The sequence below is a fragment of the Phlebotomus argentipes genome, unplaced genomic scaffold (assembly GCF_947086385.1).
Source record: "Phlebotomus argentipes unplaced genomic scaffold, Phlebotomus argentipes genome assembly contig_15, whole genome shotgun sequence".
NCBI lineage: Eukaryota > Metazoa > Arthropoda > Insecta > Diptera > Psychodidae > Phlebotomus > Phlebotomus argentipes.
The window spans coordinates 17,321,509-17,334,040 of NW_026776181.1; the positions used below are offsets into that span (position 1 = coordinate 17,321,509).

Genomic DNA, 12,532 nt, shown 5'->3' on the forward strand with positions numbered 1-12,532 from the left:
CGGCCGCGGGCGGGTGTAGTGGTGTGGCGCGCAGATTGTGCGGCGGTGTGCGTGGGGAGCTCGCGGAGTCGCAATAAAAGAGACGGAGCGCAGTGAGTTTGACATTCAGTTGTGCTTGTGAGGTTATGAGGGCAGGACTGTGGTACTGCCCAGGAGCCTTTTCTCACTGTCCTCTCTGGTTTCGTCAGCTCCTGCTCGGCCCCCGCGCGGCGGTGGGCATCGCGTGTACTTAGTGTTGTGTGTGTGCTCGAGACACGATGGCCACGGAGGCGCGCGAGGACGGAAAATTCCTCAGCCGAAAGATGATGGCCAGGTGCAGTGGACACTGCCACAAGAATCGCAACAGTGTCGTCCAGCCGCTGCTCACAGGTGAGTGCGCCCACGCGGCGCTGAGCTGTTGACGGCGAAAAAGGCGCCATGACCTCTGATGACCCTGGCCGACTGCCCAGGTGGCCAAGACTCCCATGAATCGCGCGGATTCGCCCCTCTGGCCGCTCCACGCGGCCCGTGGCGAGTCCACGCGAGCGCGCACTGGGGCCACAGAGGCCCTTGAAACACTCGCACTTCAGGGGCTCCTTATCAGGCGCCTTATCGCGCCTCTGAAAGATTCCGCTCGGGGTTTATCAGCCGGAAGAAAAGTGTGCATGCAAAGCAACAGTTGCGCTGAAGAGCGAAAATTGCCCGATTGCGTCAGGAAAGAGTGACACAATTTTCCAGGGAAATGAATGATTGAACTTGTGACCCTTCTTAAAATTCTTAGAATAGTGAAAAATGCACAGGAAATGAGAGAAAATACACGCAACACCCAAGAAGCTAATAAAAGTATGATTTTCAGCTAAAATTTTAGCTAAATTTTGTTGATAATGTGATTAATATTTAGAAAATAAAACAAATTTGGGGTTTATGATGAATTTAATGGAAATTAAGCAGTGTCTAGCAGAATATTTCACTAAAATCCTTACTTTTATTCAGCTGATTAGAAGAAAACTTGAAAATCACGCATTTTCAGTTAAATTTATTGAAATTGACTCAGTTTGCGGGGTGAGAAACCCTTTGGCGATCGTGAGGTCACAAGAGAGTGAGAGCGAATGCAAAACGCGTCGAGTGCGAATCGAAAGAGGAAGACTGTCGGCAGAAAAAGCCTCGCGATTCGCGAACACGAGCGATCGGAGACGCAATTGATGCAAAACTGGCGCGCATTGATTGGGAATTTTCCTCCCGCTTTGCAGATCTCTACCAAATAACCATGGCCTATGCGTACTGGAAGTCCGGCAAGACGGAGGATCAGAGTGTGTTCGATCTCTTCTTCCGCACGAATCCCTTTCAGGGCGAGTTCACGATCTTCGCCGGCCTGGAGGAGTGTCTGAAGTTCCTGGAGAACTTCCACTACTCAGACGGAGGTATTTAGGGGATTGTGGGGCTCTTGAGGGCGCTTCTGCGATGTATTTTGTGTGTGTGTTGCAGACATTGAATATCTGCGGCAAACGCTGCCGGACGGAATTGAGGATGAGTTCTTTGAATATCTCAGCCATCTCACGGCCAAGGATGTCATCATGTACGCGATCGAGGAGGGTTCTGTGGTGTTCCCGCGCGTGCCGCTCATCAAAGTCGAGGGTCCGCTGATTGTCGTGCAGCTGCTGGAGACGACGCTCCTCACGCTGGTCAACTACGCCAGGTGAGCATTGTCTGCCGAGCCTCTGAATTCCACTCCCGGATGATTTGTTGTCACTCTTTCGTCCGCAGCTTGATGGCCACGAATGCGGCACGCTATCGAATGGTGGCGGGGAAGAACATCAAGTTGCTGGAATTCGGGCTGCGGAGGGCTCAAGGACCCGACGGCGGACTCTCTGCATCGAAATACTCCTATGTCGGTGAGTCTCACTCTCTCTCCCTCTCCCTGTCTTCCGCCTCCCGCCCCCGGAAAGGCTCTTGAGGTGGTACAAATTCGTTGCAGAGGAACATTGTGAATCGCACGGTTTTCACTCAATTCCTCATAGAGTTTATTAGATCGATATAAATTTTGCCATATTAGCAATTTATGTGTACAAAAGGAAAGGAAAGTTGGCCAGGAGGAGAGGATGGTAAGAAAGGGCGGGATTTCCCCGGTGAAGCACGAAGAGAAAGAACTCCAATGGTATTCCAATGTTCAACGTATAGAATCACGATGCTTTTTGGCCAACAAATAAACACACTGACAAGTGGAATGTTGCGAACACTGTGGAAAAGTTTGGGGATTTTATCAAAAGGATTTGATGATAAAGACTGAGATTAGAGTGAATCAATGAATGGTAAAAATAAGCAAATGAACAAATATTTGGCAAAAATTATCGAGGAAATGATGTTGTTAGACAATCAATTGGCTGATTATTTGCCAACATCTGTGCTTAGATCGATGAGGTTTTTGTCTAAATTTCACTGTATCTAAACGGAACACATGCGATAAGGAATTTATAGAGGCGCAGAAAGAACGTGCGATAAAAGCATTCATGATCTTTCTCTCAATACACGAAAACCGCACTCAATTCATTCAAGAAAAGTCGAAATACTAAAGATATCCTTTTCTTTCATTTACGAAGAATGGAAAGAAATAATAACAAGTTAATGACTTCTTGGGATTAAGAAGAAGTTGAAAAGACATTGAACGAAGTGTTTTCAAGCCTACAGACTTGATTTTCCATTCAATTTTGAGACATTTTGCAGACTGCACTTTGCGGCTTCTCTTTCTCATTATCTTTAATAGCTTTAACTCTCTGAGGCTTAGCTTAATCCAGATTGTTTATTGGGTGATTATTTGTCAAAGTATCTTGTTCATTTCGTCTGCAATTGAACGCGGCAATTGAAGCCGAAGAAGTATGAAATCACGGTTGTTTACGGCGTGATTGCAGTCTTATCTCAGCCACTGTGTCTGCGCGAATAATTTCCACCTAGAAACTGTTGTCGTGCATATTGTTTGCCGAATATCCCAATATTTTTCATCCCCCAATCGCGAAGGTGGGGAAAAAATGTTGTGGGAGAAGGAGGGAAATTTGCATGAAGTCGCGAGGGTGATGAAGTTCCGCGATGGGGTGTTGAGGGTGGGAAAGAATTTATCGATGACACGTGAAGGTTGAATCACACACAGAGTGAGAGTGTTTGGGTGCAAACAAGCAATAACCGGCGATTTTTTCTCATTTGCAATCACACTAAACACGTCCATGGACACTTTCGTCAGCCTGATTGACGTCGCTTGGCTGTCCGAATATCAGTGTTGGGCTCTGTTTGTCACTCTCTCGCTGGAGTTTTTCTTGTTTTTTCGCATGTGATTCACCTCAGTCGGGAGCAAAATCTATTGACCTAGTCATGATAGTTGTTTCGAAAATACAGCTGACATTGAGACTCACACTCGTGACTTCTCTTTTTAGAATCTCACCCGGCATGATTTTTACGTGGAAAATTGATGTTTGCAATTCAGCGGCTCTTTTTTTTTTTTGCTATTCCATTGTCTATCGAACGATAGTGAAATCTATTTTCAATTGCAATCACGCTTCTTCCGAGGTTGAGGAGTGAAAAGTGCGCGCGCGAAAAAAGAGTGTGGGCGGCGCAATTGGCTTTGTGTGATGTTTGCCAGAATGTTGAATTCGAAATGAGGGAAAAATATGATCAAAATAAAGGTGTTTTGATCAACAATTGGAGAAAAACAAGACCGAAAAGTGATTTAGCCTCACTGAATCTTAGCATAAACATCCTTGATCTTGATACACTGTTGCTGCCAATTAAATAGAGCACCTGAATGCGTGGCTTTTATCATATAGAAGTGCTCTAAATGCATTATTAGAAAAGAAAAAAGCATAAATATGAGCTATTTTGACGATAAAGATTCAAATTGTAATTGTCAAACATCTTGAAAGCCCACAAATTATGTTTATAACAATATTGAAACAGAGGAAAAGCATTAAAAATCACGGAAAAGCATTGTAGAAATCGACGGGTTCGTCGAAAACTATCAAAAGCCAAAATCGCCACTTTTCAGCTGAGCGAGCTCAAAATTTAGCGTTAATACAGCTGCGAAATTTGCCGAAATTTACTTCAAAATGCCTTCAAATCGTCTGTTAAGTTTCAAATAAAGATCTGTATTTATTATTTTGTAAATATTTTAGCTGATTTTATTGGCATTTATTGGAATTTTTGACTAAAATATGGTAAAATTAATTAAAAATCTCAAAATATCACTGTCCAAAGCCGATTTTATTAAAATTATCAAAAAAAAATCAACTTTTCATACTCTTTCTTAATGTTTTCCAGTGAAAAAATTGAAAAGATATGAGAAATATTCATTCAAAGTCTTAAAATCATTTTAGGATAATTCTGAAAGTCTTTAATTAGGCGTCTGACTGCAATTTTTGAGAGATTTTCCAATTCATGATTTGAATCCTTTGAAATCCGTGTGGTTTTTCCATCGGCAACACTCGAAAGAGGATTATAAAAGTTCTGTTTCCACGCGGAGAATTGATATGAGCATAAATTCGTCGTAAAACTCACTCGCGCGTGTAAAAGCTTTTTATTTAATTGAGCTCTAATGAGAATATTAATTGAATATGTTCACCAAGAGAAGTTCGTGGAAAGTTGCAAGTGAGCTTTCGCATAGTTTTCCTCACATGAGAGCTTCCGTCCTTTCCGAACGGCAAGAAATTGCGGTATGAAAGGTAGAGAAATTATTAACGAGGTTACAAGAACATCACGCTAGATTGTGTGTTTGTGTTTGTGTGTGTGTTTGTGCGTCCCTAAGGAAGTATCAATTAAGTGCATCGATCAAGCATTTTCTTTGCCACCTTTGGAGAAAGTCGACGGCAAATAAAGCACGGCGCGGGCGAGAAGGTGGCAGAAAATGCCTGTTTTGGTCTGTTTTTGTGGGAAGGGGGAAAAACGTGAACTTTTTCCCACGGATTCGGCAAAATATGCTGAATTGTTTTGTGTTTGATCGTGTTGGACGATAATTTAGGCGAATGGCGATACCTTGAAGTTCACCTCGCCGTCGAAAGTTTCCGTCAAAAGTTACCCACGAGAGGGGCGCATTTTATTACCAAAACTATTTGGAGCACATTGGAAATGGAATATGCCGCAGTTGATGATTTGATAGGGGCTGAAGAAGAGTGAGAGAAGCAATGAATGGATTCTTCCTTCGGCTTTTTGCACACAATAAATTCTCACTCTTCATCTTCTCATGCTGTATAATTCCTCTCGTCTATTGTTATGTGCGAAAAAGAGTGTGTTGAGTGGGATTTGCTCTATTTATTCCATAATATGCTGAAGAAAATTGATAATGAAAATGTCGTGCTGTGTTTCTTCCTCAAGCAAGTCATATTTTATGCAGTAAATCATGGCAGGAATTAAACCTGATAAGGACAATGTTGAATGCTTTAGAGACTAGGTTGTAGAATCGGCTAAACATAGACCGCATAAATGGGTTAAGTTGCACTTCAAATTACAAAACAATGACAAGACACTGATAATATAAACACGATTTGACGAGTTGTGACGATTTGTAGGCCAAACGATAAGAGTTCTGTGGCAAAACAAGATCAAAAGATGACTCAAAACGTTGCATTGATTATGCTGAAGCATGCAAGAGTGATAAGAAATGATGCAAATGACGTAAAATCCTCTCTATTTCCACTGAAATGAGTAATTTTTCAGGCAAATACTCTAGTTTTGATGCCATTTTCAGTCATAAATCACTGAAAAATCATGGTAAATGCCTAAAAATGAGGTTTAAAGTTCAATATGAACTTTCCTCCGTGGCTTTTTCCAGTCACTCGACAAGAATTCGAATAATTTATGTGGCTTTCATTGTCGGCAAAACTGTTCATATCGCTTGTGTGACCCTGCAAATAATAGTTGAACTGATTTTGAATATATCGAACCGTGCAATCATTCGATGACAATGACTCAGAGGTTTCGCATTGAACTCTTTTTGCGCCCTCCGCCAAGGGTTGGGGTGGTGAATTGCTTTGGGAAACGTGACAAGGCGACGTGGTGAAATTAATTTATAGAGAGAGTGTTTCTTTTCAATTTCGCTAAGAGCGATTACAGACTATCCGATTATCCACGGGAGGTTCAGCGAGAGCGCGAGTGTGTACGATTGACAGTTCGCTTAGCCAGAAAATGCGAATAATCTCTCGATATATCAAAGTTTCGTCCGATTTTTTGGGGTTATCGACAGCAGCGCGCTCGTGCGACAATGCACCGAAACAATGAACGACTCAGGAAAGACAAAATGGCGAATCTCTTGCGAATGATTTCTTGGATTATTAAAATAATTAAATTCTTCTGTTTACCTTTCATTTTAGCAGTTTTTATCGTAAAATTACACGCTTTTTGATAAAATAAACATACAATTGACAGCTGATTGCGGAATAAGAAGCAAAATTGTCACTAGACAAAGAAGAATAATCCCTGAGTGTGTTTAGCGCCAGTTCAGCCAATGGCTAATCCATATTTTGAGTGTGTAAAAGGGCAGATCAACCACAAATTATCGCTGATCTGACCTTTACACACTCCAAGCTCATCCACGGAGGATTGATCCCAGTTCGCGCCGATTCGAGGATAAGCGGCAAGTCTGTAAACGATCTAATGGTGACTCTTTTGGGCCTCTTCAAGGTGGCTTCGATGGAACATCAAATGTTCTGGCTGGAAAACTGTTTGACATTCCTGTGAAGGGGACTCACGCTCACGCCTACATCACATCCTTCACTGGCTTCAGTGAGCTGAAGACAAGGACTCTTCGTCACAAAGTCACAGGTGAGAAAAGATTGTCTGATGATCGAATGTTTGCTGTACTGATTTGTCGCGCTCTCTCGCAGGAATCCCGCAGGATCTGCTGGAGTTGTCCATCAGGCACAGGGACGCGCTGTCCGAGGTGCTGGACATCTCCACGGAGGAGTCCAGCGAGGGCGAACTGGCCGCCATGGTGTCCTTCGCCATTGCATTCCCGGACGGATTCATGGCCCTTGTCGACACGTACGATGTTAAGAGGTATTTCGCTTTTAGGCAAAACTCTCTCGGATTTGTGTGTGTGTTTCTTTGGGCAGTTTTGTGTGCCGGTGTTTCTCTTTTCTTTCCAGAACATCTGCTCTCTCTCTCTCTCTGCTATTTTCCTCCGGTTTTTTCCCCATGTTTTCCATCTATTTCTGGACTGTGATCTGACCCATATATTCTTCACTGATCTGTCTCACTTTTTTCCTCCTCTATCTCTCAATGGTCTCAAATGTGTGTGCGTTTTTTGCTGGGCCAGAAGCTTTGGAGGCGATTTGCGTTGTACTTTCGGGGCGAGAATAGGGTGAATCAAGTGTTAATTGTTGCTGATTTATTTTTAAACTCTCCATCTGGCGATTGAGACACCCTATTTCTTCTTCTTTATACTTTGTAGTCTAATTGTGAGAATTGCGTGTGATCATAGAATATCTCTTGGCGTGTGTGCGAATGTTTTTTTTCTGGGGTTCCTTGACTTGATAACTTTTTTATTGCCATGCTTCACAATTCAATTCGAGGGGTGAAGAACTGTGCCAATTTGCCGATCAATTCAATTCATAGAAAGTATTTGAGAATCTGCCGATCTTGAGCGGATAAATTGTGCCTTACGATGATTGCATTTAATATCTCTTAAGGTAATGAGCAATTCTTGACTTAAATTGCCATGAAAAAGTGACATTTTCAATTATTACAATTGCTTTTAATACTGGAGTGTCGAAATAATGTGTGTTTTATATTGGAATTGAGGCGTCGTTGCAACTTTACTTTCATAACATTCTAAATAAGCTTTCAATTCATTTCATTTGCGAAAGTGGGGAATTTATCTTTTGTGCGACAAGACAAGGGAAGCCGGAAAATTCACGTGAAAACCAATGTTTTTATGTAGATAAATACATATTTATTGAATTTTTCTAATTATTTGTCCGCATTTCAATGTACAACATTGAGGTTATGTGTTTCTGGACATATATCTAACCTTTTCAAGGAAACTTATTGGTTTCTGGACATTCTGGCCAGCAGAATCCTTCAAGAATCCCATGGGAAATACGCCCAATGTCAGGAACAGTCGCGGATGAAGATGAAATTCACTTTTTCGTTCAGTTTAACTCATTATTCGCCGAATACATTCATCGATGCGCTTCTCGTTCGTATTTCATTCGTACTTTACACTAGCGCCATCGGGCGGCTGTCAGTATAACCTATGAAAACGTAAAGTAAAACTTAAAACCAAATTGGTAGCTTTTACGAACTGATATATGAAATTTGTAATGTTGCAACGACTCTTAAGTTAGTTTTAACGTTTTAACAATTTTTATAGTACAATTGCATCAAATTTAATGAATTTTGTCCTAAAATGTCGTGTGAAGTATGAAGAGAACTTGAGTTTCTGAACAATCTGAGGTAATTTGATTTTGCCTTGCTAATTAGCGCCGTGATCGTCGATAAAGTGATGATTTGGTTATTCAGTGAGGCACATTTCCACCCCTTGATTTCTCTCCTTATCTCTCCTCCACACTTTTCGTGGTGTCTTTCAACTCTCGCGCGCGAGTGCGACGTTGGGAGATACGACGAGAAGTGAGTTTGCTAAAAATTTATTGTGTCTGGCCGTTTTACAATGTTGCGATCGCGCGCATTTGCATAAGAAAAATGTCAATGATGTCGATTAACATTGCTATGCGCGCGCGCACGCGTGCGTGTGTGTGTGTGTTTTGGCGAGAAATGCCTCAATATAGAGATTTGTGCTGAAAGTGAATTAATTCTAGTGCTCAGAACGGCGTGGATGCGCACCCGAATGGGGAGGTGAATGGATCGTCCGATATCAACTCGAATATCACTTTGCCAAATGTTGCCATAGAATGTAATCATAAGACTGATGTGAGACCAAAGTTGCGATGCAATGCCGATGTAGAATGTAAATGTAGTGATGAGATGGGCCGGAATGGCGAGCCGGAGGATCACGCGAGATGCTCATCCATGAGAAGTAGTAGGAAGATTCTTGTAGGACATGTTGTTTTAGGCAGAAACAGACTGAATCTGTTGACAAATGTTGGGAAGTCATTCAGGTAATTACACACTGTATATTTTCTTTCTTTTCCTATATTATTGTTTAATTATGTCATGAGAGAGAAGCACACGAATTACTTTTTGTCTGTCCCTTATCACACTTTATCACTTTATGACTTTTTTTTTGGTGTGAATAATTTGGTTTATTTTTTTTTCTTAATTCCCCCGAACGAAATTCACATTTCGGATTTTGGTTGCATGATCGAATTTACATTATTTTTTTTTTTTAATGTATTTTGGTTTTTGAATAACTTTTTTTTCTCATGGGATTTTTACTTTACATAAGATTTAATTGATAAACTTACGATGTTGTCTTGTGTTGTCTTATATTATTCGCCTCTATATTTTTGCACAATACGAATTGGATCAATTGCCCTGACAAGTAAATTGACTTCCCAACGCATTTGTAACAGAGGTACGTAGCCGTTGAGTCACCATAATCAGTTATCAGTTGAGAAATATATTGCCTCTTGCCGTTGAATTTCTTTAGTCTCTGAAGCGTTGTGAAAAGGTATTATTATATATATATTATTGCTGGTAAAAAAAAAGAATATGTTGAAAAAGACAGAAAATTGCAAAGGTTTGTCGATATACTTTGTAACATAGAATTGTAATAATCCACATTTCTTTTCAAATTGTGTTTCTCTTAATTTGAATTTGTTGACAATTATTATACTTAAAGTTTGCTCACAGACTTTTTGATCAAAGAGATGTAAGTAAAGTGTAAGTTTAAAGTCCGAGAGAGCACTGCACGGCTTTGTGAAACATGTAGTGATCATTTATTTGTCGTTTTTCTTTTGTTGTTGTTGGTGTATTTCCTCTGGTAGAAGAAGCATTATCTAATCGTAGATGAGAATAAAAAAGAGAGTCTCACACAATCATTTTACCACCATTTTCTATAGTTGATTTGATTATGCTTTTATCTCTTTTTCTGTTCAATTTGCATGCGCGAATGCGTCATTTTGTGGTAGAGATTAGAGTTGCAAGTTGTTTAAATATAAGCGCATTTGTTGTGTAATTCGAGGCGAAGAACACGTCTTCAAACTAATTCCCATGAATGACTTCATCTGTAAATAATTATCAAAACTATTGTTGTTTCTCTATGTGAATATATTTTTCCTACCTTTGGAGCAACAAAATCCCATTCAAGGCAGCAGCATTCTTTTTTTCATAACTTATAGGCACACTTTTCACGCGGTGAGTGACCAGAAGAGTTTCAAAGCTGCAAGACAGTCGCTGGCGTCCAAAAGCCACGCCCATTTCAATGCTCCGCCCACTTTTCTGGTCACTTTTCGCGGGAGAAGCAAAAGAAACCCCTTTTCTTCTCTCAATCTTAGCTGACTTTGGTGTGGAAACTGTGGCAAATCGTTCTAATAGTCTGTCGATGCTCTCTTCTGGCCAATTTCAGGAGTGGTTTGCTCAATTTCTGCGCCGTCGCGCTGGCGCTCAACGATCAAGGCTATCGCGCCATCGGCATCCGCATCGATTCGGGCGATCTGGCGTACTTGTCGTGCCTGGCCAGGCAGACATTTGAGCAGGTTTCAGCTCGCTTTCGCATTCCATGGTTCAACACGCTCACGATTGTGGCGTCGAATGACATCAACGAAGACACCATCATCAGTCTCAACGAGCAGGGCCACAAGATCGACTGTTTCGGGATAGGAACGCATCTTGGTGAGTCCGCGAAATGCAATGGAGAATCACAGACACTTCTAACACTCTAGCACAGCTTAACTTTATAGAGATTTTCAACTGTCTTAAGTGACATAACCTCAAATTTAGGAGTCTTTGTTCTAAAAGGACGCAATTTTATCGAGATATTTAAAAGAATCCCTAAAAAAGAAACATTTGGAACGTTTTAAAGGCAAACATAAATAGATAATGAGCTAAAATTTGCAATGTTAGAGTAGAAAATCAATCAAAAAGCTCTTAAAACAGACAATTTTGTATCTTGAAACAATATTTTTGAGGTTATGATTAATCTTACCGTAATTAACACATTTTAACATGGAAAGCTTGCAATATTCATCAAATTTCAGTATTATTGCGCCAGTAAATTGCAAATCAAACGAGTTTAGGCGCAGGAATGAATGATTTTGAAGGATTATTTAGTGGTAAAGTCAATTGAGCTGTACTTCTGACCACAATATCTCCTCCTTGGCTTGAACTTAACTTATCTGCGCTCTGTGGTGTTTCAGTGACTTGCCAGCGACAGCCGGCGCTGGGCTGCGTGTACAAGCTGGTGGAGATCAACAGCCAGGCGAGGATCAAGCTGAGCCAGGATGTGGAGAAGGTGACGATGCCGGGGAGCAAGAATGCATTTAGGCTGTTCGGCGCGGACGGACACGCGCTCATCGATCTCATGCAGAAGGTGTCCGAGCCGCCGCCCGAGGTGGGCCAGAAGGTGCTCTGTCGCCATCCATTCCAAGAGTCCAAGCGCGCCTACGTGATCCCCACGCGCGTGGAGTGTCTGTACAAGGTGTACTGGCGCGACGGGCGCATCTGCCAGTCGCTGCCGGGCCTGGATCAGGTGCGCGACAGGGTGCAGGCGTCGCTGAAGACCGTGCGCAACGATCACAAGCGCACGCTCAACCCCACGCCGTACAAAGTGGCCGTGAGTGATCATCTGTACAACTTCATTCACGACTTGTGGCTGCAGAACGCGCCCATTGGCGAGTTGTCATGATAAAGGGACACCCGAGGAGTGGCCACACAGCTAAGGAGGCGGCGGACAATGGATGGGAGGAAGGGCAGACGCTTGCAATTGTTGATTCACCCACACTCACGAGTCCCCCTTTCGTTTAGAACGCGCGCGCGTGACCCGAAGAATTGTGCCTTTTTCCCCTGTATTGCCGATGTGCGTGACAGAGATTGACATCCAGGACAGCTGTGCTGATGATTCTCCCCCGGAATTGTGGGCGGAGAATCGATAAAAATTGTTGGTTTTTTCTAGCGAGAGAGAGAGAATTTCTCTCCCCGGGTGGGAGTTTATCCAAATCACTTGTACCTCTCTTTTGTCTGTAGGATTTCTTGTAGAGAGCCGTAAAATCACCCACGAAAAAAGATAGCTTGTGAAGGAGAAGATCCTTTTTGGCCTGTGAGGCTGAGGGATGTCGTAGTAAAAGACACACACGTAATTTTAAGGGCGACATTTGTGTAGGTTTTGCGGGAACATTTTCCCGCCCATCAATTCAGTCTGTGAAATAAATAAAAAAAAACGATGAGGTTTGTAGGGAAAGATAGTGAAAAAAAAATGAGAAGCTCTTCGAGATCTTGCCACCTTTTTTTGTCCACCAACTCACAATGTAATAATTAGGTTTAGCAGAGGCGACACTCAGCAAGCGCGCGCACTAGTGGATTAATTGCAAGAGATGTAGAAGATCAGAAAACACCCAATGTTTTTAGTCGTGTAAAAGGTGGGGATTTTACAGAGGAGAATAAATTATTTTAAAAACCTCGC

At 42.0% G+C, this 12,532-nt stretch overlaps 1 protein-coding gene across 3 annotated transcripts; it reads left to right on the forward strand.

The window, feature by feature from the left end:
• Positions 1–90: 90 nt before the first annotated feature.
• On the forward strand, positions 91–12,530 carry LOC132263229 (nicotinate phosphoribosyltransferase). Of its 3 annotated transcripts, XM_059762889.1 has the most exons (9): positions 92–369; positions 1,230–1,400; positions 1,465–1,675; positions 1,744–1,871; positions 6,637–6,777; positions 6,840–7,011; positions 8,772–9,071; positions 10,481–10,746; positions 11,271–12,530. In XM_059762889.1, exons 1-9 carry the CDS (start codon positions 258–260, stop codon positions 11,756–11,758), a joined length of 1,989 nt encoding a protein of 662 aa, XP_059618872.1. In that variant the 5' UTR covers positions 92–257; the 3' UTR covers positions 11,759–12,530. The 3 variants fall into 3 exon arrangements, with proteins under 3 accessions (XP_059618875.1, XP_059618873.1, XP_059618872.1); XM_059762892.1 differs by lacking the exon at positions 8,772–9,071 and having other exon boundaries at positions 91–369; positions 6,840–7,073; positions 10,450–10,746; XM_059762890.1 differs by lacking the exon at positions 8,772–9,071 and having other exon boundaries at positions 91–369.
• Positions 12,531–12,532: the final 2 nt, after the last annotated feature.

What these genes read in the sequence shown, in the direction of transcription:
- LOC132263229 (XM_059762889.1), top strand. Translation starts at nt 258, where the DNA reads ATGGCCACGGAGGCGCGCGAGGACGGAAAATTCCTCAGCCGAAAGATG. An exon ending in ACGCTGGTCAACTACGCCAG is followed by an intron (nt 1,676 to 1,743) that starts GTGAGCATTGTC and finishes TTTCGTCCGCAG; the next exon opens with CTTGATGGCCACGAATGCGG. An exon ending in AATGTTGGGAAGTCATTCAG is followed by an intron (nt 9,072 to 10,480) that starts GTAATTACACAC and finishes GGCCAATTTCAG; the next exon opens with GAGTGGTTTGCTCAATTTCT.